The following is a 24,062-nucleotide window of genomic DNA, read 5'->3' on the forward strand; positions in this document are numbered from 1 at the left end:
GGGTTAGATTATGTATTAAATTTTTTCATTCCACATCCACACAAGCCTGTCTTGTAGTAAGACAAATCCCTGTGAGTTTTTTTCACCATTCACAGAGTGATTTTCCAGTCACATTCCAGGTAAAATACTGCAAAGCTACGTGACGAGGAACATATATTTACAGATTTAGTATGAAGTAACAAAATTATGGCAACAACACATTTGTTGTATGGAAATACTGTTCCAGTGATGCTTTTCATTTGCTATTCTAACAAACAGTAAATGAAAAACATAGCTGGAGATGCTGAATTCCTCTTTTAAACCCACATTCTCAAACATCCACAGTGAATGTATCATGGCATATCTCACTAATGCCACGGTTACTCTCCTACTAAGCCCCTCACCTCACTGGCTGAGTTCATAAGGTGCTTCCTGCTGAGTGTCATGTTGAGAGTGTTGTTATGACTCAGCATGGGCGTCTTCATAAATACAAAGTCACTTCTGCTGGATAGGGTGGAATAACATGGTCTGTAGGTGCGTGTGTGAGGCTCTTGAGGGCCTCCAACCACCTCCATATAGCGGATGGGTCCATCAGTATTTAGTTGCAAGTGTAGGTCCTTGCTGGGTCTCTGATGGTATCGGCTGGATCTGTGTTGACCATAGCAGCAGCAGTCAGAGCCGCCCATCCCTGGTCCACGATGCCTTAGACAACGTACCATTAGGACAACAAAGGTGATAAAGGACACACCTGACACACAGGCTAGAGAGATGATGAGGTACAAAGTGATATCTGGCATTCCAGTACGGGGAAGAGAGGGTTTGTGTCGGGTGTTAACTGGAACATTGTTGGGTGGGGCCTTCTCATCCACAGTTACTGTGACATTTACAGTACAGGACTTTGGAGGGTCACCATTGTCCTGGATAATGATCATAATGTCATAAGTTGACCCTGCCTCCTCCTCAGCCCACTTATGGGCTGTACGCAGATCACCACTGTGGGCACCAATACGAAACATGCCCACGTGTGGTCCAGGGGCAATTGAGTAAAACAGCCATGCATTGTGCCCACTGTCTGCATCTACAGCCACAAGTTTATTTATGAGATACCCTGGACCAGCAGATGGGGGCACACTGAGCTGTAAGCCTTTTTCTTTTGGGTAAGAGGGGTGTACAACCATCGGTGCATTATCATTCACATCCACCACAAACACATGCACAGTGACATTGGCTGTCCGTGGGGGCACCCCAGCATCCCGAGCCTGCACCTCAATACGGAAAGCATTCAGCTGTTCATGGTCCAGAGAACGCATGCTATAGATGTGTCCACTTTCAGGGTTAATGTAGACATAAGAAGAGATTGGTGAGCCTTGAACCATGCTTGGAAGGATGGAATAAGAGATGTGAGCATTTTCTCCTAGGTCTGGGTCAGTGGCTGAAACAGAAGTGATGGGGGCACTGGGAGCATTGTTTTCTGGAATGTCCACAGAGTATGAAGGCTGAGAGAAGACAGGGGAGTTGTCATTTACATCAGAAAGCTTAACCACAAAGGTGATTTGTGATGACAGGGGAGGGGAACCAGCATCAGTGGCCTTAATGACCACTGTGTACTCTGGGGTGGTCTCACGGTCCAGGACTCTGGCAGTAGTGAGGCTGTAATGCATACCGAAGGCAGAATTCAGCTTAAATGGCAAACCTGACTGGACACTTAATGTAACCTCTCCATTCCTGCCAGAGTCCAGGTCCCGAGCACTGATGAGGGCTATCACAGTCTCTGGGGCTGAATCCTCTCCAATGGGACTGGTCAGTTTAGTCAGTGTCACCTCTGGTGGGTTGTCGTTTACATCCATGATGTCCACTATGACGTTACAGGAACCTTCCATAGCGGGAGACCCGCCATCTCTGGCCTGTACTGTGATGTGATAAGCAGTGGCTTTCTCATAATCCACATCTCCTTTCACACGGATTTCCCCACTTTTAGAATCCACACTGAAAAGTTTAAGAACACGGTCCTGTGTGTATTTACTAAAATGAAAGGATATCTCTCCATTATGGCCCGAATCTGCGTCAGAAGCATTCAGTTTAGTTACTAAAGTGCCCAATGCAACATTTTCTAAAAGTTTTACTTTCTTTACTGGCTCATCAAAGACGGGCGCATTGTCATTCACATCCAGAATTTTAATAAGCAAGAGTGTAGAGCCAGATTTCTCCGGCTGGCCCCCATCTACAGCGGTGAGCAACAGGCGAAAGGAGGCCTGCGTCTCTCTGTCCAAAGGTTTATCCACTACGAGCTCTGGAAACTTGCTTCCGTCACTTTTAGATTCCACATTTAAAATAAATAAGTCATTTGCTGCAAGGTGGTAAGTGCGTAAAGAGTTGGTACCCACGTCCGGATCGTGCGCGCTCTCCAAACGGAACCTCGTGCCCGGGGCAGCCGCCTCGGATATTTCCAAAGAAATGTTTCTTGTCGTAAAGTGCGGTGCATTGTCATTCACATCCAGAATGTCCACCACCACGCGTTGAATGTCTAAAGGATTTTCCAAAAGTACTTGAAGGTGGAGGGAACATGTGGAGCTTAATTCACACAGTTGCTCCCTGTCAATTTTCTGTTTAATTACTAAATCGCCCGTCGCTTGCTTTACCTCAAAATACTGTGTTGAAGACTCCGAAACCATCCGCAAATTTCTCTGAACAATCCGCTCGGTAGTAAGACCCAAATCTTTCGCTATATTCCCAACGATAGATCCCGGATTGAGTTCCTCTGATACGGAATAGCTGAGCTGAGCGGACGCGCAGCAGAGGAAAGCCAGAGAGAGGCAGAGCCTCAGCAGCTGCCTCTGTCCTCCAGAGCGCTTCCTCTGTCTGGAGTCCATTGTGCTGCGCTCCCAGATCGGAGAATGGAAAAGTTTTAATCTTCTTCTTTCACCGCAACAGATCCATATTCACGTTATAGGGGTGCTACCAGCTTCGGTAGTAAACATTCCCGTTTAAACAAACAGCTTTGGGGGGTTTTGAAGTAATCATGACGGCCGCTTTTGGAGAAAAAAAAAGCACGCAAATCAAAGTATTTGTCCCTCTGAAACTCTCCCCTGTCTCCGGCGCCTCACTCCCCTCATGGGCGGGGACAGGCCACAGAGGCCTTCCCTCACACTGGAAAACTGGGCTGAGCTTCCTCTGCCACACACAGACACAGGGTGAAAACTTTTTTGTGACGCCTCCTCCACTGACGGACAAGTCTCAGCCTTTTCTCACAGAACAGAACACAGAGACTGTGCTGTGACAGTGGAAGTGTGTTTTCACACAGCAGAAAAAATAGATGTTCAGAATACAGGTTTGGTTTTATAGTTTTTGGGTACTGGAATTTTAGTTTGATTCTTTTGAAAACCCCTACATTGTGAAAAATAGAAATGTTATCAATAACCAGTACCTGCAGTATTATTTGCTTCCGGAAGGGGGCATTGTTTCCAAATTGGTTTTCACTATTACACAGTCAGTATCTAAAGACCATTTACCATCACGAGTTCGTTCTATATAATATCATTAAAATTCTGTATAGAATATTAAATCCAACCAAAACGCCTTAAACATTTAAAGTCACACAGGGCATGCACATGACAGTGCAAAAACAGTTATATTTAGGTAGTGAAGGTGATATGAAGCTGTAATCGTTTGCCTCTCAACTTACCTGTTGACTCTCAAAGGTCCAGGTGCTGTCGGGTAAAGACGCATCCAGGACACTGATCACTTCCTTAAAGTCAGTGGTGCTGCTGGGTTTGATCAGAGTGAAATCACTGTACTCTGACATCGGAGACATACAGGACCTGAACGACTGACTCTGAGACAACATGTCTCCTCCCAGGACCTCCACATACTTTATAGGTCCATCAGTGTTGAGCTGAATCTGCAGGTTCCTGTTGGGGTTCTTGTAATCATCACAGTCGGTCCGTCTCATGCAGCAACTACCGCTGCTTCTGCTGTTTCTGATACATTTCACCGCTAAGATGAGAAAAGTCACCAGAGACAGCACGGACACTGAGGCCAGAGACAGAATCAAATAAAGGGTGATTCTCCCAGTTTTCTTGCTGGGCTCAGTGACTTTGTGTCTGATGTCCAAGATGGGCTCATGGAGAGCGTCCTCCATCAGGATGGACACGGTGACGGTGGCGGACTGGACCGGTTCCCCATCGTCCTTGATCTCTATAAGCAGCCTCTGAGAGGAGTCGTCCTGCTCGGACACAGCGCGTTTAGTCCTCACCTCCCCTGTGTACAGATTGACAGTGAACAGAGAGGCGTCTGTGGCCTCCGCCAGTTTGTAGGAGATCCAGGCGTTATGGCCCGAGTCCGCGTCCACAGCCGTCACCTTAGTGACCAGGTGACCCGCTTTAGCGGAGCGGGGCATCCTCTGATGAGAGAGGGAGCCCAGGGCAGCGGAGGAGGGGTAAATAACAGCGGGGGCATTATCGTTCTGGTCCAGGATGAAAACATGGACAGTGGCGTTGGTGCTGAGAGACGGAGAACCCTGATCCTTTGCCTGGACCTGAATCTGAAACACCTTGAGTTTCTCATAGTCAAAGGAGAGCATGCTGTAGATGCTACCGTTATCTGAGTTAATGTAAACATAAGATGAAACTGACACGTCCTGCACTTTAGAGTCCAGGATAGAATAAGAGATTTTAGCGTTTTCACCAAAATCCAGATCAGATGCTGAAACTGAAAATAATATAGAACCTGCTACACCATTCTCTTTTAAATAGACATTATAGGAGGGCTGAGTGAATACAGGTGGGTTATCATTCACATCAGTGATGCTCACAGGTATATTCTTTTTACTGGACAGAGGAGGGGAACCTGCATCCGTCGCTGTTACTTCTATATTGTACTGTGAAATGCTCTCTCTGTCCAAAGCACCATTAGTAACAAGGGCGTAATTATTAGAAAATGATGGTTTCAGAGTAAAAGGAGTGCTCTTAGTGAGTTGTAAAGTGACTTTACCATTGTCACCAGAGTCAAGGTCTCGCGCACTGATTAAAGCCACTACGGTGCCACTTGGCGCGTCTTCACGCACTGGTTTTGGTTGAGAAGTAAGAACAATATCTGGGGCATTGTCATTTACATCAATTATATCAATATGCACAACACAGTGTCCCTCCATCTCAGGACTACCCTTATCTTTAGCAGTTACATCGATGTCATATGACTTGGTCGTCTCGTAGTCCAACTCTCCTTTTAGGGTAATTTCACCAGATAAAGGATTAATGTCGAACATGGTAAATACAGAGTCAGGTGTCCGTGAACCAAATGAAAATTCAATTTCACCATTTAAACCTTCATCTGCATCTGTTGCTTTAGGTTTGATTATAACAGCCCCAGGTTTACTTTTTTCATCCAGTGCAACTTTGTAATTATTTTTTTCAAAAACAGGAAAATTATCGTTTGCATCCAGCACATTTATGGTTATTTGAGATGTGCCTGATCTTACAGGATTACCGCCATCTAATGCTGTTAGTAATAATTTGTGAACAGCCTTTTTTTCTCGATCAAGAGGTTTTTCTATAACGAGTTCCGGGACAGTCTTACCACCCTCTATTTCTTTCGTTTTAAGGGAAAAACACTCATTTTTGCTAAGTGTATATGACTTGAGTGAATTGCTGCCAATATCGGGATCAACTGCACTCTCTAAAGCAAAACGAGAACCAACTAAAACTAATTCGGGTATTTTTAATAGTGAAACATTTGAAAGGAAAGTTGGGGAATTGTCGTTAATATCCCGTATTTCCACCTCTATCCGGTGTAACTGTAGAGGATCCTCAATAACCACTTGCAGAGGAAGAACGCAGCTGGGGCTTTGTCCACATAAAGCCTCTCTGTCTATTCTGTCGTTCACCACCAGCTCACCCTTTCCTGCATCCACACTGAAATACTGCTCACCAGTCTCAGAAGCAACCCGCAGTTTACGGTCAAAAATCTCAGACAACCCCAGACCCAGATCTTTGGCCAGATTTCCCACTACAGAGCCCCGTTTTAGTTCCTCTGGGATGCTGTAACGAGTCTGTCCGTGTATTGTACTCCACAAGAGAAAGAAATGATACCACCAAAGCGACTGCCATCTCCAGTCTCGATATCCCATTCTCTTTGTCATCGCCGGTTCTGTAAAACACATTATTTCCAAACCACAGAAACGCAGTAGATGAAGTCAAAACCCATGTTTGGAGGGCGTGATATTTCCTTCAAAACGCCTCTTCAAGGTCAAATAATTAAAATATATCCTTATATTTGGAGTGTACATCCTTTACTTCCTCCCCTCTCAACCTGAGCATTGTGGTTTTGGTGCTGAAGCTGCATGGGGGAGGGAGTAGATCTCTTTGTACAGTCGTGAATGCTATTGGTGCACAGCATCCATCTCACACATCCAATGAGAGGGACCGCCGGGAGCACCGTTAAAGACACACAAACCCATTTACAATGTGATGTAAAGCCCGTAAAATGACAGCGATGCCGAATTAACTTTTCATGATTTGTATACAATTGAAATTAATTATTTCAGCGGTGATCTGTTCATTACAAATATAGAGTTAATGTAATTATTCATTTTATCTGATATCAGCTGTTGTTTTTGCTTTTGGTTTCAAAATATAAATGCAATCTTTTCTTCAGGCAAGTGAACAAAACAACTAAAAAACTACTAAATGAATCACTGAAATAACATGAACTGCATTGTATATTATCAGTACTTGTCCAGAGTTGCTGTTCGTTGCTGTGGTGCTGAAACGGTCATTTCCAATAACTACAATGTGTCCTGAGGTAAAAGAATGACTGCCACTGTGATACAAATGATGTCAAAGATAAACTGATAATTTATCAGGTTTGATTTCGGAAAAGTGACACTCATTTACAAAGAACAAATAATACTGAAACACAGTATTTGGATTTCCTGATATTTCTCAATCTTAAGAGATATTTCTGCAGTCAGTCTAACCTAACCACAAAATTTTCATCATTTTTGTTCTGCTCTTTGCTTACCTGTTGACTCTCAAAGGTCCAGGTGCTGTCGGGTAAAGACGCATCCAGGACACTGATCACTTCCTTAAAGTCAGTGGTGCTGCTGGGTTTGATCAGAGTGAAATCACTGTACTCTGACATCGGAGACATACAGGACCTGAACGACTGACTCTGAGACAACATGTCTCCTCCCAGGACCTCCACATACTTTATAGGTCCATCAGTGTTGAGCTGAATCTGCAGGTTCCTGTTGGGGTTCTTGTAATCATCACAGTCGGTCCGTCTCATGCAGCAGCTACCGCTGCTTCTGCTGTTTCTGATACATTTCACCGCTAAGATGAGAAAAGTCACCAGAGACAGCACGGACACTGAGGCCAGAGACAGAATCAAATAAAGGGTGATTCTCCCAGTTTTCTTGCTGGGCTCAGTGACTTTGTGTCTGATGTCCAAGATGGGCTCGTGGAGAGCGTCCTCCATCAGGATGGACACGGTGACGGTGGCGGATTGGACCGGTTCCCCATCGTCCTTGATCTCTATAAGCAGCCTCTGAGAGGAGTCGTCCTGCTCGGACACAGCGCGTTTAGTCCTCACCTCCCCTGTGTACAGATTGACAGTGAACAGAGAGGCGTCTGTGGCCTCCGCCAGTTTGTAGGAGATCCAGGCGTTATGGCCCGAGTCCGCGTCCACAGCCGTCACCTTAGTGACCAGGTGACCCGCTTTAGCGGAGCGGGGCATCCTCTGATGAGAGAGGGAGCCCAGGGCAGCGGAGGAGGGGTAAATAACAGCGGGGGCATTATCGTTCTGGTCCAGGATGAAAACATGGACAGTGGCGTTGGTGCTGAGAGACGGAGAACCCTGATCCTTTGCCTGGACCTGAATCTGAAACACCTTGAGTTTCTCATAGTCAAAGGAGTGCATGCTGTAGATGCTACCGTTATCTGAGTTAATGTAAACATAAGATGAAACTGACACGTCCTGCACTTTAGAGTCCAGGATAGAATAAGAGATTTTAGCGTTTTCACCAAAATCCAGATCAGATGCTGAAACTGAGTACAATATAGAACCTGGCAGACCATTCTCTTTTAAATATACATTATAGATACGCTCAGTGAATACAGGTGGGTTGTCATTCACGTCAGTAATTATAACATTTATGGTTTTCTTAGTGCTCAGAGGAGGAGAACCAGAATCAGTGACTGTTATCTCAATACTGTAACTTGGGAATTTTTCTCTGTCCAAACTACTCTTTGTTACTAGTGCATAATTGTTAGAAAACGAAGGCTTGAGAGTAAAAGGAGAACCTTTTGGAAGTTGTAATGTCACCTTACCATTCTCACCCGAGTCCAGATCTCGAGCAGTGAGCAAAGCTACTACAGTGCCACTCGGTGCGTCTTCAGGTACCTGGCTGGGTTTTGAGGTGAGAACAATTTCTGGTGCATTATCGTTTATGTCTATTACTTCAACTTGGACACGACAATGACCTTCCATTTCAGGAACGCCTTTATCTTTTGCCGTAATATCTATTTCATGTGTTGCAACATTTTCAAAATCTAACTCCCCTGTCACTAAAATCTCTCCTGTTACAGAGTTTATCTGAAAAATGGACAATATTTTTTCAGATGTATGCTCAGCAAATGCGTATTCAATCTCTCCGTTAACACCCTCGTCTGCGTCTGTTGCTTCTACTCTTGCCAAAATGAAGCCACCTTTACTATTTTCAGGAACAGAGACTTTATACAAGGCCTTTGTAAAGACAGGGACATTGTCATTGTTGTCTAACACGGTCACTATAATCTTTAATATTCCCGTATTGGCAGGATTTCCCCCATCAAACGCTGTCAATAATAAATGGTGAACATTTTGTTTTCTCTGTCCAGCGGTTTCTCTAAAACAAGTTCTGGCACCTTTCTTCCATTAGCCAGCTCTTTAATTTTCAAACTAAAACATTCATCTTTGCTAAGATTATACGATTTTAGTGAATTACTTCCCACATCTAGGTCTTGTGCAGTCTCTAAAGGGTAGCGTGCACCTACTGCTGTTAACTCTGCAATTTTCAGATTTCTTTCCTTACTGAGAAAGGTAGGGGAATTATCATTGACGTCTTTTATTTCGACTTCAATCCGATAAAGGTGTAGCGGGTTTTCTACCACTACTTGCAGAGGTAACACACAGGTTGCGCTTTGTCCACATAAAGCTTCTCTGTCTATTCTGTCATTCACCACCAGCTCACCCTTTCCCGCATCCAGGCTGAAATACTGCTGTTCAGCCTCGGAGGCAACGCGCAGCTTTCGATCAAAAATGTCTGTCAATCCCAGACCCAGATCCTTGGCTAGATTTCCCACTACAGACCCCTGTTTCAGTTCCTCTGGGATGCTGTAACGAGTCTGTCCGACAATTGTACTCCACAAGAGAAAGAAATGATGCCACCAAAGCCACTGCCATCTCCAGTCTTTGTATCCATGTCTCTTTGTCATCCTTTATCGAAAAATACGCTATTTTCATATGAGGAAATAAACAGCATCACAACCACGATATTTACTCCATCGCCAGTGTGGACAGTCCATTAGAAATAAAACCCCGAATATTTGTAACAAAAGCCTATATTCCGGACACCTTTAGCTGAACCCATCTTCTCTCCATCGCTGCACTGTGAGATTTGTCCGCTGTGAGCCTGAATGGAGGATGGAGTAGATCTCTTTGTACAGTTCTGCATGCTATTGGTTGACAGCATCCACCTCTGCTGTCCAATCACAGAGAGCCACTAGTGCTGACTACACTACTGCACCCTCTGAAGGTCTCAGTACATTATGACACATGAGGAGTTGTTTGTTATGTGAGGTTATCCTCTTTGAACAAAACGGAATTTTATTCAAGCCCACGAAAATATGATTATTGATGAACAGTATGTTTTAAATCTATTATCAGCCAGTTACTGTATGTTGTTTCTGTTGATTGTTTTCTACAAATAATTCCAACATTGCTTATGATTCAATTATTAAGTGATTAATAGCGTAAGGATTCCAACAGGAGGCTAATGTTCAAGAAATTTTGTAAGACTTTGCAAGAAAACCCTATTAAATACAAATAGGAAAGTATAGATATATGGAACATTTAGTCTAAACTTAGAGAATATTCTTCAAACGTAACTGCGTCTGCCCATTGAAAGGACAGTTTAACTAATTAAGGCAAACTCCTTTTCAGTCCCTGTACATAATTATATCGATCTGTTTTTTGCCTTTAGTGCATGAATGTAGACACTGGCAGCATTATGTAAACTTTGGCATCAGATTCATTTTTTTCCTTATACTTCAGTGTTGTTAAAATACATTCAATGCAAAATCTGAAAGTGCATATAAAAAAATCTAAATCTAATATCAATCGAAGTTAAGACAAAATACACATAATCAGAACACACACTCCTGTATATACACAGATCAACACAACACCAAAAACTCATCAGCAGATTTTAGCCTTTAGTAAACCAAAACCTATACTAACTGTGACGAAAGGAAAATAGCTTCTTTCTTTTTCTTAATTACATGTCGCCAGGATGTAATGTGAAGACAAAACAAAAGTCCAGTGTTGCTGACGCAATATCACAAGATATTGCGATTTTCAGCTTACCTGTTGACTCTCAAAGGTCCAGGTGCTGTCGGGTAAAGACGCATCCAGGACACTGATCACTTCCTTAAAGTCAGTGGTGCTGCTGGGTTTGATCAGAGTGAAATCACTGTACTCTGACATCGGAGACATACAGGACCTGAACGACTGACTCTGAGACAACATGTCTCCTCCCAGGACCTCCACATACTTTATAGGTCCATCAGTGTTGAGCTGAATCTGCAGGTTCCTGTTGGGGTTCTTGTAATCATCACAGTCGGTCCGTCTCATGCAGCAACTACCGCTGCTTCTGCTGTTTCTGATACATTTCACCGCTAAGATGAGAAAAGTCACCAGAGACAGCACGGACACTGAGGCCAGAGACAGAATCAAATAAAGGGTGATTCTCCCAGTTTTCTTGCTGGGCTCAGTGACTTTGTGTCTGATGTCCAAGATGGGCTCATGGAGAGCGTCCTCCATCAGGATGGACACGGTGACGGTGGCGGACTGGACCGGTTCCCCATCGTCCTTGATCTCTATAAGCAGCCTCTGAGAGGAGTCGTCCTGCTCGGACACAGCGCGTTTAGTCCTCACCTCCCCTGTGTACAGATTGACAGTGAACAGAGAGGCGTCTGTGGCCTCCGCCAGTTTGTAGGAGATCCAGGCGTTATGGCCCGAGTCCGCGTCCACAGCCGTCACCTTAGTGACCAGGTGACCCGCTTTAGCGGAGCGGGGCATCCTCTGATGAGAGAGGGAGCCCAGGGCAGCGGAGGAGGGGTAAATAACAGCGGGGGCATTATCGTTCTGGTCCAGGATGAAAACATGGACAGTGGCGTTGGTGCTGAGAGACGGAGAACCCTGATCCTTTGCCTGGACCTGAATCTGAAACACCTTGAGTTTCTCATAGTCAAAGGAGTGCATGCTGTAGATGCTACCGTTATCTGAGTTAATGTAAACATAAGATGAAACTGACACGTCCTGCACTTTAGAGTCCAGGATAGAATAAGAGATTTTAGCGTTTTCACCAAAATCCAGATCAGATGCTGAAACTGAGTACAATATAGAACCTGGCAGACCATTCTCTTTTAAATATACATTATAGATACGCTCAGTGAATACAGGTGGGTTGTCATTCACGTCAGTAATTATAACATTTATGGTTTTCTTAGTGCTCAGAGGAGGAGAACCAGAATCAGTGACTGTTATCTCAATACTGTAACTTGGGAATTTTTCTCTGTCCAAACTACTCTTTGTTACTAGTGCATAATTGTTAGAAAACGAAGGCTTGAGAGTAAAAGGAGAACCTTTTGGAAGTTGTAATGTCACCTTACCATTCTCACCCGAGTCCAGATCTCGAGCAGTGAGCAAAGCTACTACAGTGCCACTCGGTGCGTCTTCAGGTACCTGGCTGGGTTTTGAGGTGAGAACAATTTCTGGTGCATTATCGTTTATGTCTATTACTTCAACTTGGACACGACAATGACCTTCCATTTCAGGAACGCCTTTATCTTTTGCCGTAATATCTATTTCATGTGTTGCAACATTTTCAAAATCTAACTCCCCTGTCACTAAAATCTCTCCTGTTACAGAGTTTATCTGAAAAATGGACAATATTTTTTCAGATGTATGCTCAGCAAATGCGTATTCAATCTCTCCGTTAACACCCTCGTCTGCGTCTGTTGCTTCTACTCTTGCCAAAATGAAGCCACCTTTACTATTTTCAGGAACAGAGACTTTATACAAGGCCTTTGTAAAGACAGGGACATTGTCATTGTTGTCTAACACGGTCACTATAATCTTTAATATTCCCGTATTGGCAGGATTTCCCCCATCAAACGCTGTCAATAATAAATGGTGAACATTTTGTTTTTCTCTGTCCAGCGGTTTCTCTAAAACAAGTTCTGGCACCTTTCTTCCATTAGCCAGCTCTTTAATTTTCAAACTAAAACATTCATCTTTGCTAAGATTATACGATTTTAGTGAATTACTTCCCACATCTAGGTCTTGTGCAGTCTCTAAAGGGTAGCGTGCACCTACTGCTGTTAACTCTGCAATTTTCAGATTTCTTTCCTTACTGAGAAAGGTAGGGGAATTATCATTGACGTCTTTTATTTCGACTTCAATCCGATAAAGGTGTAGCGGGTTTTCTACCACTACTTGCAGAGGTAACACACAGGTTGCGCTTTGTCCACATAAAGCTTCTCTGTCTATTCTGTCATTCACCACCAGCTCACCCTTTCCCGCATCCAGGCTGAAATACTGCTGTTCAGCCTCGGAGGCAACGCGCAGCTTTCGATCAAAAATGTCTGTCAATCCCAGACCCAGATCCTTGGCTAGATTTCCCACTACAGACCCCTGTTTCAGTTCCTCTGGGATGCTGTAACGAGTCTGTCCGACAATTGTACTCCACAAGAGAAAGAAATGATGCCACCAAAGCCACTGCCATCTCCAGTCTTTGTATCCATGTCTCTTTGTCATCCTTTATCGAAAAATACGCTATTTTCATATGAGGAAATAAACAGCATCACAACCACGATATTTACTCCATCGCCAGTGTGGACAGTCCATTAGAAATAAAACCCCGAATATTTGTAACAAAGCCTATATTCCGGACACCTTTAGCTGAACCCATCTTCTCTCCATCGCTGCACTGTGAGATTTGTCCGCTGTGAGCCTGAATGGAGGATGGAGTAGATCTCTTTGTACAGTTCTGCATGCTATTGGTTGACAGCATCCACCTCTGCTGTCCAATCACAGAGAGCCACTAGTGCTGACTACACTACTGCACCCTCTGAAGGTCTCAGTACATTATGACACATGAGGAGTTGTTTGTTATGTGAGGTTATCCTCTTTGAACAAAACGGAATTTTATTCAAGCCCACGAAAATATGATTATTGATGAACAGTATGTTTTAAATCTATTATCAGCCAGTTACTGTATGTTGTTTCTGTTGATTGTTTTCTACAAATAATTCCAACATTGCTTATGATTCAATTATTAAGTGATTAATAGCGTAAGGATTCCAACAGGAGGCTAATGTTCAAGAAATTTTGTAAGACTTTGCAAGAAAACCCTATTAAATACAAATAGGAAAGTATAGATATATGGAACATTTAGTCTAAACTTAGAGAATATTCTTCAAACGTAACTGCGTCTGCCCATTGAAAGGACAGTTTAACTAATTAAGGCAAACTCCTTTTCAGTCCCTGTACATAATTATATCGATCTGTTTTTTGCCTTTAGTGCATGAATGTAGACACTGGCAGCATTATGTAAACTTTGGCATCAGATTCATTTTTTTCCTTATACTTCAGTGTTGTTAAAATACATTCAATGCAAAATCTGAAAGTGCATATAAAAAAATCTAAATCTAATATCAATCGAAGTTAAGACAAAATACACATAATCAGAACACACACTCCTGTATATACACAGATCAACACAACACCAAAAACTCATCAGCAGATTTTAGCCTTTAGTAAACCAAAACCTATACTAACTGTGACGAAAGGAAAATAGCTTCTTTCTTTTTCTTAATTACATGTCGCCAGGATGTAATGTGAAGACAAAACAAAAGTCCAGTGTTGCTGACGCAATATCACAAGATATTGCGATTTTCAGCTTACCTGTTGACTCTCAAAGGTCCAGGTGCTGTCGGGTAAAGACGCATCCAGGACACTGATCACTTCCTTAAAGTCAGTGGTGCTGCTGGGTTTGATCAGAGTGAAATCACTGTACTCTGACATCGGAGACATACAGGACCTGAACGACTGACTCTGAGACAACATGTCTCCTCCCAGGACCTCCACATACTTTATAGGTCCATCAGTGTTGAGCTGAATCTGCAGGTTCCTGTTGGGGTTCTTGTAATCATCACAGTCGGTCCGTCTCATGCAGCAACTACCGCTGCTTCTGCTGTTTCTGATACATTTCACCGCTAAGATGAGAAAAGTCACCAGAGACAGCACGGACACTGAGGCCAGAGACAGAATCAAATAAAGGGTGATTCTCCCAGTTTTCTTGCTGGGCTCAGTGACTTTGTGTCTGATGTCCAAGATGGGCTCATGGAGAGCGTCCTCCATCAGGATGGACACGGTGACGGTGGCGGACTGGACCGGTTCCCCATCGTCCTTGATCTCTATAAGCAGCCTCTGAGAGGAGTCGTCCTGCTCGGACACAGCGCGTTTAGTCCTCACCTCCCCTGTGTACAGATTGACAGTGAACAGAGAGGCGTCTGTGGCCTCCGCCAGTTTGTAGGAGATCCAGGCGTTATGGCCCGAGTCCGCGTCCACAGCCGTCACCTTAGTGACCAGGTGACCCGCTTTAGCGGAGCGGGGCATCCTCTGATGAGAGAGGGAGCCCAGGGCAGCGGAGGAGGGGTAAATAACAGCGGGGGCATTATCGTTCTGGTCCAGGATGAAAACATGGACAGTGGCGTTGGTGCTGAGAGACGGAGAACCCTGATCCTTTGCCTGGACCTGAATCTGAAACACCTTGAGTTTCTCATAGTCAAAGGAGTGCATGCTGTAGATGCTACCGTTATCTGAGTTAATGTAAACATAAGATGAAACTGACACGTCCTGCACTTTAGAGTCCAGGATAGAATAAGAGATTTTAGCGTTTTCACCAAAATCCAGGTCAGATGCAGAAACTGAAAATAATATAGAACCTGCTACACCATTCTCTTTTAAATAGACATTATAGGAGGGCTGAGTGAATACAGGTGGGTTATCATTCACATCAGTGATGCTCACAGGTATATTCTTTTTACTGGACAGGGGAGGAGAACCTGCATCAGTGGCTGTCACCTCAATATTATATCCTGAAGAGAACTCACGGTCTAAAATACCGTTAGTAACTAACGCATAATTATTAGAAAATGATGGTTTGAGGCTGAAGGGAGACCCTTTTGTCAGTTTTAAAGTGACTTTACCATTATCACCTGAGTCCAAGTCTCTTGCACTTATTAAAGCCACTACTGTCCCTCTTGGTGCATCTTCACGGACTGGGTTAGGTGTTGAAGTCAGAACTATTTCTGGGATATTATCATTAATGTCTATGACTCGTACCTTCACACGACAGTGGCCTTCCATTTCAGGAACCCCTTTGTCCCTTGCAGTGATACGGAGTTCATGGACCGAATTACTTTCATAATCTAATTTCCCTATTAAAGATATTTCACCAGTCTTTGAATCCAGCTTGAAAATAGACAACAAGGACTGTGGTGTATGCTCAGCAAAGGCATATTCGATCTCCCCATTGACACCCTCGTCTGCATCCGTTGCTTCAACTTTGACGAGTACTGCACCAGTTAGACTATTTTCAGGTACAGATACATTATATAAAGGCTTCTTGAAAACAGGGACGTTATCATTATTATCGAGTACAGTAACTATAATTTTTGTGGTTCCAGTTTTTACTGGATTGCCTCCGTCTAAAGCTGTCAGTAGCAGTTCATGAATGCTTTGTTTTTCTCTATCAAGCATTTTCTCCAACACTAATTCTGGAACCTGTCGGTCTTCTGATGATTCTTTCAATTTCAAACTAAAGCAGTCGTTTTTACTTAAGCTGTAAGATTTTACCGAATTACTACCCACATCCTGATCCTGTGCAGCTTCTAAAGGGAATCGTATGCCTATAGCAGTAGATTCTGCTATTTTCAATGATCGCTCCGCCGCCATAAAAACTGGAAAATTGTCATTTATATCTCTTATTTCCACTTCTATCCGCTGTAGTTGTAGGGGATTCTCTGTTACAGCCTGTAAAGGCAACACACAGCTAACACTTTGTCCACATAAAGCTTCTCTGTCTATTCTTTCGTTCACCACCAGCTCACCCTTTCCTGCATCCACAGTGAAATACTGCTGACCCGCCTCAGAGGCGACCCGCAGCTTTCGGTCAAAAATATCAGAGAGCCCCAACCCCAAATCTTTGGCAATATTTCCTACCACGGAACCCTGTTTAAGTTCCTCTGGGATGCTGTAACGAGTCTGGCCGTCTATTGTGCTCCACAAAAGACAAAAATAATACCACCAGAGCGCCTGCCACCTCCAGTCTCGGTGTCCTACTCTCTTTGTCATTCTCGATCCGTTATAGCAGGTTATTTCCCAAAGAAGTGGTGTTTAACAAAAACAACGCAGCTTTAAAATCCATGGCTTGAATGTCCTTTCCAACATAAACCAATCCATATGTAAACTGTAACAACATTTATATTCCATAGTCATTCGGAGGAAGACATCTCTTCTCCAGCTCAAAGCGATGTGTAGGTTACCGTTGTGAGACTGAATAGAGGATGGAGTAGATCTCTTTGTACAGCTTGGTTTCCTATTGGCCCACTGCGTCTGTCTGTGCTATCCAATCACAGAGAGCCAACAGGCTTCTCTGATACTGCAGCCTCTCAAGGCCACAAAGCACAGTTTGACACATAGGAAACACCAAATTTAAGGTTATTACTTTAAACTGCTCTTTAAAAAAAAAAAAAAAAAAAAAAAAAAAAAAATATATATATATATATATATATATATATATATATATATATATATATATATATATATATATCCTCATTATAATATGAGTATAACAAATTTCAAAACATTAAATACTTCACGTTACAACATGTAACCGTCATCTTACTAGAGAGAATCATATTGATATATTGATAAAACAGAAACAGTTCCGCAGCGCAAAAATTGTTGGCAAGAGTTTTTCCTTTAGACAAACTATCAATTAAATTTAAAGGCATAAAGATGAAATGATTCATGTTTCTTACACGAACAATTGCAATGGTTTTGGTGAGGAAAAATTATGAACAAGCATCACATCAATAAAACCTCTTTTACATTAAGAAATCATACCGAAAATATGCAAATAGTTTTAATTACGTTTGCTCGTCAAATAGTTCAGTTCAAGTTAAATTATGATCTCACTCAGGACCAAAAAAACCCCCAGTTGAATTATTTTAAATGGTCATATAAAAAAACGACTGAATAAGATGTCTACTGATTTTTGCTCACCTGTTGACTCTCAAAGGTCCAGGTGCTGTCGGGTAAAGACGCATCCAGGACACTGATCACTTCCTTAAAGTCAGTGGTGCTGCTGGGTTTGATCAGAGTGAAATCACTGTACTCTGACATCGGAGACATACAGGACCTGAACGACTGACTCTGAGACAACATGTCTCCTCCCAGGACCTCCACATACTTTATAGGTCCATCAGTGTTGAGCTGAATCTGCAGGTTCCTGTTGGGGTTCTTGTAATCATCACAGTCGGTCCGTCTCATGCAGCAGCTACCGCTGCTTCTGCTGTTTCTGATACATTTCACCGCTAAGATGAGAAAAGTCACCAGAGACAGCACGGACACTGAGGCCAGAGACAGAATCAAATAAAGGGTGATTCTCCCAGTTTTCTTGCTGGGCTCAGTGACTTTGTGTCTGATGTCCAAGATGGGCTCGTGGAGAGCGTCCTCCATCAGGATGGACACGGTGACGGTGGCGGACTGGACCGGTTCCCCATCGTCCTTGATCTCTATAAGCAGCCTCTGAGAGGAGTCGTCCTGCTCGGACACAGCGCGTTTAGTCCTCACCTCCCCTGTGTACAGATTGACAGTGAACAGAGAGGCGTCTGTGGCCTCCGCCAGTTTGTAGGAGATCCAGGCGTTATGGCCCGAGTCCGCGTCCACAGCCGTCACCTTAGTGACCAGGTGACCCGCTTTAGCGGAGCGGGGCATCCTCTGATGAGAGAGGGAGCCCAGGGCAGCGGAGGAGGGGTAAATAACAGCGGGGGCATTATCGTTCTGGTCCAGGATGAAAACATGGACAGTGGCGTTGGTGCTGAGAGACGGAGAACCCTGATCCTTTGCCTGGACCTGAATCTGAAACACCTTGAGTTTCTCATAGTCAAAGGAGTGCATGCTGTAGATGCTACCGTTATCTGAGTTAATGTAAACATAAGTTGAAACTGACACGTCCTGCACTTTAGAGTCCAGGATAGAATAAGAGATTTTAGCGTTTTCACCAGAATCCAGATCAGATGCTGAAACTGAAAATAATATAGAGCCTGGTGCGCTATTCTCTTTTAAATAGACATTATAGGAGGGCTGAGTGAATACAGGTGGGTTGTCATTCACATCACTGATTCTGACAGGTACAGTTTTCTTACTGGACAGAGGAGGGGAGCCTGAATCAGTGGCTGTTATGTCAATATTGTAGTCAGAGACCCTCTCACGGTCCAACAGACCACTGGTAATCAGAGCATAATTATTAGAAAATGAAGGTTTCAGAATGAAAGGGGATCCTTTGGGAAGATATAACGTAACTTTGCTATTATTACCCGAGTCCGCGTCATGTGCACTCAGCAAAGCCACAACTGTCCCACTTGGTGCATTTTCAAGTACGGGTTGTGGTTCGGAGGTGAGAATAATTTCTGGAGTGTTATCATTGACATCTATGACATCTATCTGTACACGACAGTGACTCTCCATTTCAGGACTGCCCTTGTCTTTTGCGGTTACTTCAATTTTGTAGGATGCTGTTTTTTCATAATCTAAGGTTCCTTTTAAAAACACTTCTCCCGTTAGTGAATTTATTTCAAACACAGAAGAGACAGTGTCCGGTGTCCGAGAGCCAAAAGAGAATTCAACTTCTCCGTTAGGTCCCTCATCTGCATCAGTTGCTGTCACTTTGATAACGAAAGTATCTTTTGCAGAATTCTCTCCTAATGAAACCTTGTATGTACTTCTGTCAAAAACTGGAAAATTGTCATTCACGTCAAGAACAGTAATGGTTATCTGTGAGGTACCAGACAAAACGGGGTTTCCTCCGTCTAAAGCAGTTATGAGCAGCCGATGAACAGCTTTTCTCTCTCGGTCTAGAGTCTTCTCTAAAACTAATTCCGGAACAATTTTTCCATCCTCAACTTCTTTCATTTTTAAAGTAAAACAATCATTTTTAGTTAAGGTGTAGGATTTAACCGAGTTACTCCCAACGTCTGCATCCTCTGCTGCCTCTAAAGAAAAACGAGTTCCCACTGCTGCAGTTTCTGCAATTTTCAAAGACATTTCTTTTGTATGAAACCAGGGTGAATTGTCATTTATATCTTTTATTTCTATTTCTATTCGGTGTAAATGTAGTGGATTTTCAAGAACAACCTGAAGAGGAAGAACACAACTGGTACTTTGTCCACATAGAGCCTCTCTGTCTATTCGGTCATTCACCACCAGCTCACCCTTTCCTGCATCCACAGTGAAATACTGCTTACCAGCCTCAGAGGCAACGCGCAGTCTACGGTCAAAAATATCTGATAGTCCTAAACCCAGATCTTTGGCCAGATTTCCTACAACAAATCCTTGTTTTAGTTCCTCTGGGATGCTGTAACGAGTCTGTCCATGAATTGTACTCCACAAGAGAAAGAAATATTGCCACCAAAACCACTGCCATCTCCACTCTCGGTATCCCATTTTCTTTGTCATCCACGGTCCGTTAGAGTATGCTGTTTCCTTCAGACCAAAAAGAAGCAAATACCCAGTTCCAGTGTAAACTAGATATTCCTCTTTGCATATTATGAAGCATTTTTGTGCATGTCTTAATCTCACTTAAAGCCTTTTCTTCTTTAATTGACAAATGTATACAGATCGACTACCGTCCTCCAGCTCTTCGCATTGTCATCGTTTAGCGGTGCTGAAGCTGCAGAGGAGGGGGTAGATCTCTTTGTACAGTTCAGGCTCTGATTGGTCCACAGCATCTCTCACAACACCCAATAGCAAAGAGGACAGAGCAATGCATTTAAAGACACAGCTACACTCAAAGGAAACACACGCACAAGCATTTCAGTGCAAAGCAAATGCATCACAGTCTGTTTTAAAAAATGTGTGAACGAAACGTGCATTTAGTAGAAAAATATCAGTGCAAAGCCAAACCAAAACCAACATAAGGAAGTAATAAAGCTAAGAAAGAAAGAAAGAAAGAAAGAAAGAAAGAAAGAGATGAATAAAACTACAGATATGCATTATAAAATTTTTGCCGGTTGGAGAACACTTTTTATTGAACTACTTCATTTTTTTCCTTCTTTTGACAGATGGACAATAATGGAAACAACCCCGACGTCCTTAATCAAACTTGAACAGTTCGCCTCCGTGTCCCTGCACGTCTCTAATAGTCGCTGTCCAACTCTGTGGTGCTGAAATATCCACCGATTGAGTGAGTAAGTGAGGGTCTATTGATAGGTGTCAAAAAAAAAAAAACACCACCAAACTAAACAATGCACTAAATTACACATTCACTCTGTCCTGTCATTATTACTTTTTACTCTAGGTGACACTAATAAGCAATTTCGTCATTTTTTCTCAGCTCATTGCTTACCTGTTGACTCTCAAAGGTCCAGGTGCTGTCGGGTAAAGACGCATCCAGGACACTGATCACTTCCTTAAAGTCAGTGGTGCTGCTGGGTTTGATCAGAGTGAAATCACTGTACTCTGACATCGGAGACATACAGGACCTGAACGACTGACTCTGAGACAACATGTCTCCTCCCAGGACCTCCACATACTTTATAGGTCCATCAGTGTTGAGCTGAATCTGCAGGTTCCTGTTGGGGTTCTTGTAATCATCACAGTCGGTCCGTCTCATGCAGCAGCTACCGCTGCTTCTGCTGTTTCTGATACATTTCACCGCTAAGATGAGAAAAGTCACCAGAGACAGCACGGACACTGAGGCCAGAGACAGAATCAAATAAAGGGTGATTCTCCCAGTTTTCTTGCTGGGCTCAGTGACTTTGTGTCTGATGTCCAAGATGGGCTCATGGAGAGCGTCCTCCATCAGGATGGACACGGTGACGGTGGCGGACTGGACCGGTTCCCCATCGTCCTTGATCTCTATAAGCAGCCTCTGAGAGGAGTCGTCCTGCTCGGACACAGCGCGTTTAGTCCTCACCTCCCCTGTGTACAGATTGACAGTGAACAGAGAGGCGTCTGTGGCCTCCGCCAGTTTGTAGGAGATCCAGGCGTTATGGCCCGAGTCCGCGTCCACAGCCGTCACCTTAGTGACCAGGTGACCCGCTTTAGCGGAGCGGGGCATCCTCTGATGAGAGAGGGAGCCCAGGGCAGCGGAGGAGGGGTAAATAACAGCGGGGGCATTATCGTTCTGGTCCAGGATGAAAACATGGACAGTGGCGTTGGTGCTGAGAGACGGAGAACCCTGATCCTTTGCCTGGACCTGAATCTGAAACACCTTGAGTTTCTCATAGTCAAAGGAGAGCATGCTGTAGATGCTACCGTTATCTGAGTTAATGTAAACATAAGATGAAACTGACACGTCCTGCACTTTAGAGTCCAGGATAGAATAAGAGATTTTAGCGTTTTCACCAGAATCCACATCAGATGCTGAAACTGAAAATAATATAGAACCTGCTACACCATTCTCTTTTAAATAGACATTATAGAAGGGCTGAGTGAATGCAGGTGGGTTGTCATTGACATCAGTGATGCTCACAGGTATACTCTTTTTACTGGACAGAGGAGGAGAACCTGAGTCAGTTGCTGTTATTTCGATACTATAATCAGAGACCCTCTCACGGTCTAAAGGACCACTAGTGACCAGTGCATAATTGTTAGAAAATGATGGTTTCAGAGTAAAAGGATAGTTTTTGGGAACCCGTAATATTACTTTGCCGTTATCACCAGCGTCAAGATCACGGACACTGAGCAAAGCTACTACTGTCCCACTGGGAGAGTCTTCGGGCACTGAGGGGGGTTTTGAGGTGAGGACAATTTCTGGGGCATTATCATTTACATCTAGGACATCTACCTGCACACTACAATGACCTTCCATTTTAAGAAAGCCTTTGTCTTTTGCACTGATATCTATCCGATATGAGGACTGAGTTTCATGGTCTAGTTGTTTTTTCAAAAATATATCTCCTGTTACTGGATCTATGTAAAATAAGGAGGACACTGATGGCGGTGTATGTATGCCGAGTGAGTACTCAATTTCACCGTTTGGACCGTCATCTACATCCGTTGCTTTTGTTGTAATTACAAAAGAACCATTCGCAGTGTTTTCCTTTACGGCAATTTTATAAAAAGTATTTTCAAACACTGGCAAATTGTCGTTCACGTCAAGCACCTTTACTGTTATTTTAGAAGTTCCAGATTTGACTGGATTTCCTCCATCCATAGCAGTAAGAACTAAACTGTGAACGGCCTTTTTCTCCCGATCCAATGATTTATTCAAAACCAGTTCAGGAATTTTCCTCCCATTTTCAATTTCTTTTACTTTTAAAGAGAAGCAGTCATCTTTGCTAAGAGTATATGTCTTTAATCCGTTACTTCCAACATCGGGATCTTCTGCACTTTCTAAAGGGAAACGCAAACCTATGGCAGTGGATTCAGCTATTTCTATTACATGATCAGTTTTGAGAAAACTGGGCGCGTTGTCATTTACGTCTCTAATATCTACTTCTATACGGTGCAATTGCAAAGGATTTTCTATAACAACCTGCAGAGGTAGAATGCAGCTGGGGCTTTGTCCACATAGAGCTTCTCTGTCTATTCTGTCGTTCACCACCAGCTCGCCCTTCCCTGCATCCACACTGAAATACTGCTTACCAGCCTCAGAGGCAACACGCAGCTTACGGTCAAAAATGTCCGACAATCCCAAACCAAGATCTTTGGCAATATTTCCTACAACAGAACCTTGTTCCAGCTCCTCTGGGATGCTGTAACGCGTCTGTCCGAGTACTGTACTCCAACAAAGCAGGAAATGATACCAAAAAGCTCGCCATCTCCAGTCTCGGCATCCTTTTGTCTTTGTCATCGCCGATCCGTTATACTCCATAATGTCCCATATTGTATAGAACACAAAAGTAAATGAAATAATCCATGAAGGACAAACTCCTTGTCAACAGATGCCCGATTTCATGCAGCATGATTTAAAGTAAGTGTATATTTGCTAATTCCACTGCTACAATACATGTTCCTTTCATTTGTGACTCGAAGCAAAGTGCAGGTTTCAGTGCAGAGGATAGATGGGGGAGGGAGTAGATCTCTTTGTACAGCTCTTAATGCTATTGGTTTACAGCACATACTACACACCCAATCACAGCACCGGTGCTGTTTTCTAGGTGCAGCACTTCTAACTGAATGTGTATGAGACGAAGTACGATGAGGCTGATTAGACAAAGATTATGTGGTAAATGACTACAAAAGTGACTCAATGCCAAATATATGCAACTTTTGTCAGATTTTATGGTTTATAAAAGAGTGATAACGTTCAGCAAGAACGATGATGATTGCATTACATGTTACAAAGAGTAAAAAAATATATTATTGGCCTAAATAATTTTATAGGTTGCAAATATAATGAATCAATGATATATCTTTTAAGATAAAGCTTGTTTTTTGCATCTCTGTGATTAATTCAAATAACAATAATATATTTTAATAAAACTGGACTAAATACTTAAATTGTTATTCTGTTAAAATGCGGAAAGAGT

At 43.2% G+C, this 24,062-nt stretch overlaps 5 protein-coding genes and 1 pseudogene across 54 annotated transcripts in view; all 6 read right to left on the reverse strand.

The window, feature by feature from the left end:
- Nucleotides 1-24,062, reverse strand: part of LOC115426731 (protocadherin gamma-C5-like) — a 332,740-nt gene that overhangs the window by 11,612 nt on the left and 297,066 nt on the right. Inside the window, exon 1 of one of the 50 annotated variants that reach the window (XM_030144903.1) lies at nt 3,662-6,487. The exons of 43 other annotated variants lie outside the window; for them this stretch is intronic. In XM_030144903.1, coding sequence (XP_030000763.1) covers nt 3,662-6,136 — 2,475 coding nt within the window. In that variant the 5' untranslated portion in view covers nt 6,137-6,487. Of the gene's footprint in view, nt 1-383; nt 3,301-3,661; nt 6,488-24,062 lie in introns of those variants that run through there. 6 more of the 50 variants (XM_030144913.1, XM_030144904.1, XM_030144914.1 and 3 more) reach the window with 6 other exon arrangements.
- LOC115426745 (protocadherin gamma-C5-like) lies at nt 3,638-9,837 on the reverse strand (annotated as a pseudogene).
- On the reverse strand, nt 10,532-13,191 carry LOC115426747 (protocadherin gamma-C5-like). The gene has a single exon (XM_030144967.1). It carries the CDS (start codon nt 13,051-13,053, stop codon nt 10,591-10,593), a length of 2,463 nt encoding a protein of 820 aa, XP_030000827.1. The 5' UTR covers nt 13,054-13,191; the 3' UTR covers nt 10,532-10,590.
- LOC115426744 (protocadherin gamma-C5-like) lies at nt 14,137-16,950 on the reverse strand. The gene has a single exon (XM_030144964.1). It carries the CDS (start codon nt 16,654-16,656, stop codon nt 14,194-14,196), a length of 2,463 nt encoding a protein of 820 aa, XP_030000824.1. The 5' UTR covers nt 16,657-16,950; the 3' UTR covers nt 14,137-14,193.
- Nucleotides 14,179-20,256, reverse strand: LOC115426742 (protocadherin gamma-C5-like). The gene is made up of 2 exons (XM_030144961.1): nt 17,590-20,256; nt 14,179-14,202 (listed from the first exon to the last, which is right to left on the reverse strand). The coding sequence occupies exons 1-2, from the start codon at nt 20,041-20,043 to the stop codon at nt 14,194-14,196; spliced, it is 2,463 nt and encodes an 820-aa protein (XP_030000821.1). The 5' UTR covers nt 20,044-20,256; the 3' UTR covers nt 14,179-14,193.
- LOC115426977 (protocadherin gamma-C5-like) lies at nt 20,236-23,383 on the reverse strand. Its single transcript, XM_030145285.1, has 2 exons — nt 20,933-23,383; nt 20,236-20,373 (listed from the first exon to the last, which is right to left on the reverse strand). The coding sequence occupies exons 1-2, from the start codon at nt 23,381-23,383 to the stop codon at nt 20,236-20,238; spliced, it is 2,589 nt and encodes an 862-aa protein (XP_030001145.1).

Source organism: Sphaeramia orbicularis, chromosome 10 (assembly GCF_902148855.1).
Source record: "Sphaeramia orbicularis chromosome 10, fSphaOr1.1, whole genome shotgun sequence".
NCBI lineage: Eukaryota > Metazoa > Chordata > Actinopteri > Kurtiformes > Apogonidae > Sphaeramia > Sphaeramia orbicularis.

Coding starts and splice junctions, on each gene's coding strand:
- LOC115426977 (XM_030145285.1), bottom strand. CDS start 23,383: ATGACAAAGACAAAAGGATGCCGAGACTGGAGATGGCGAGCTTTTTGG. Junction 20,374..20,932: donor GGACCTTTGAGAGTCAACAG/GTAAGCAATGAG, acceptor GTTTCCTTTGAG/TGTAGCTGTGTCTTTAAATG.
- LOC115426747 (XM_030144967.1), bottom strand. CDS start 13,053: ATGACAAAGAGACATGGATACAAAGACTGGAGATGGCAGTGGCTTTGG.
- LOC115426744 (XM_030144964.1), bottom strand. CDS start 16,656: ATGACAAAGAGAGTAGGACACCGAGACTGGAGGTGGCAGGCGCTCTGG.
- LOC115426742 (XM_030144961.1), bottom strand. CDS start 20,043: ATGACAAAGAAAATGGGATACCGAGAGTGGAGATGGCAGTGGTTTTGG.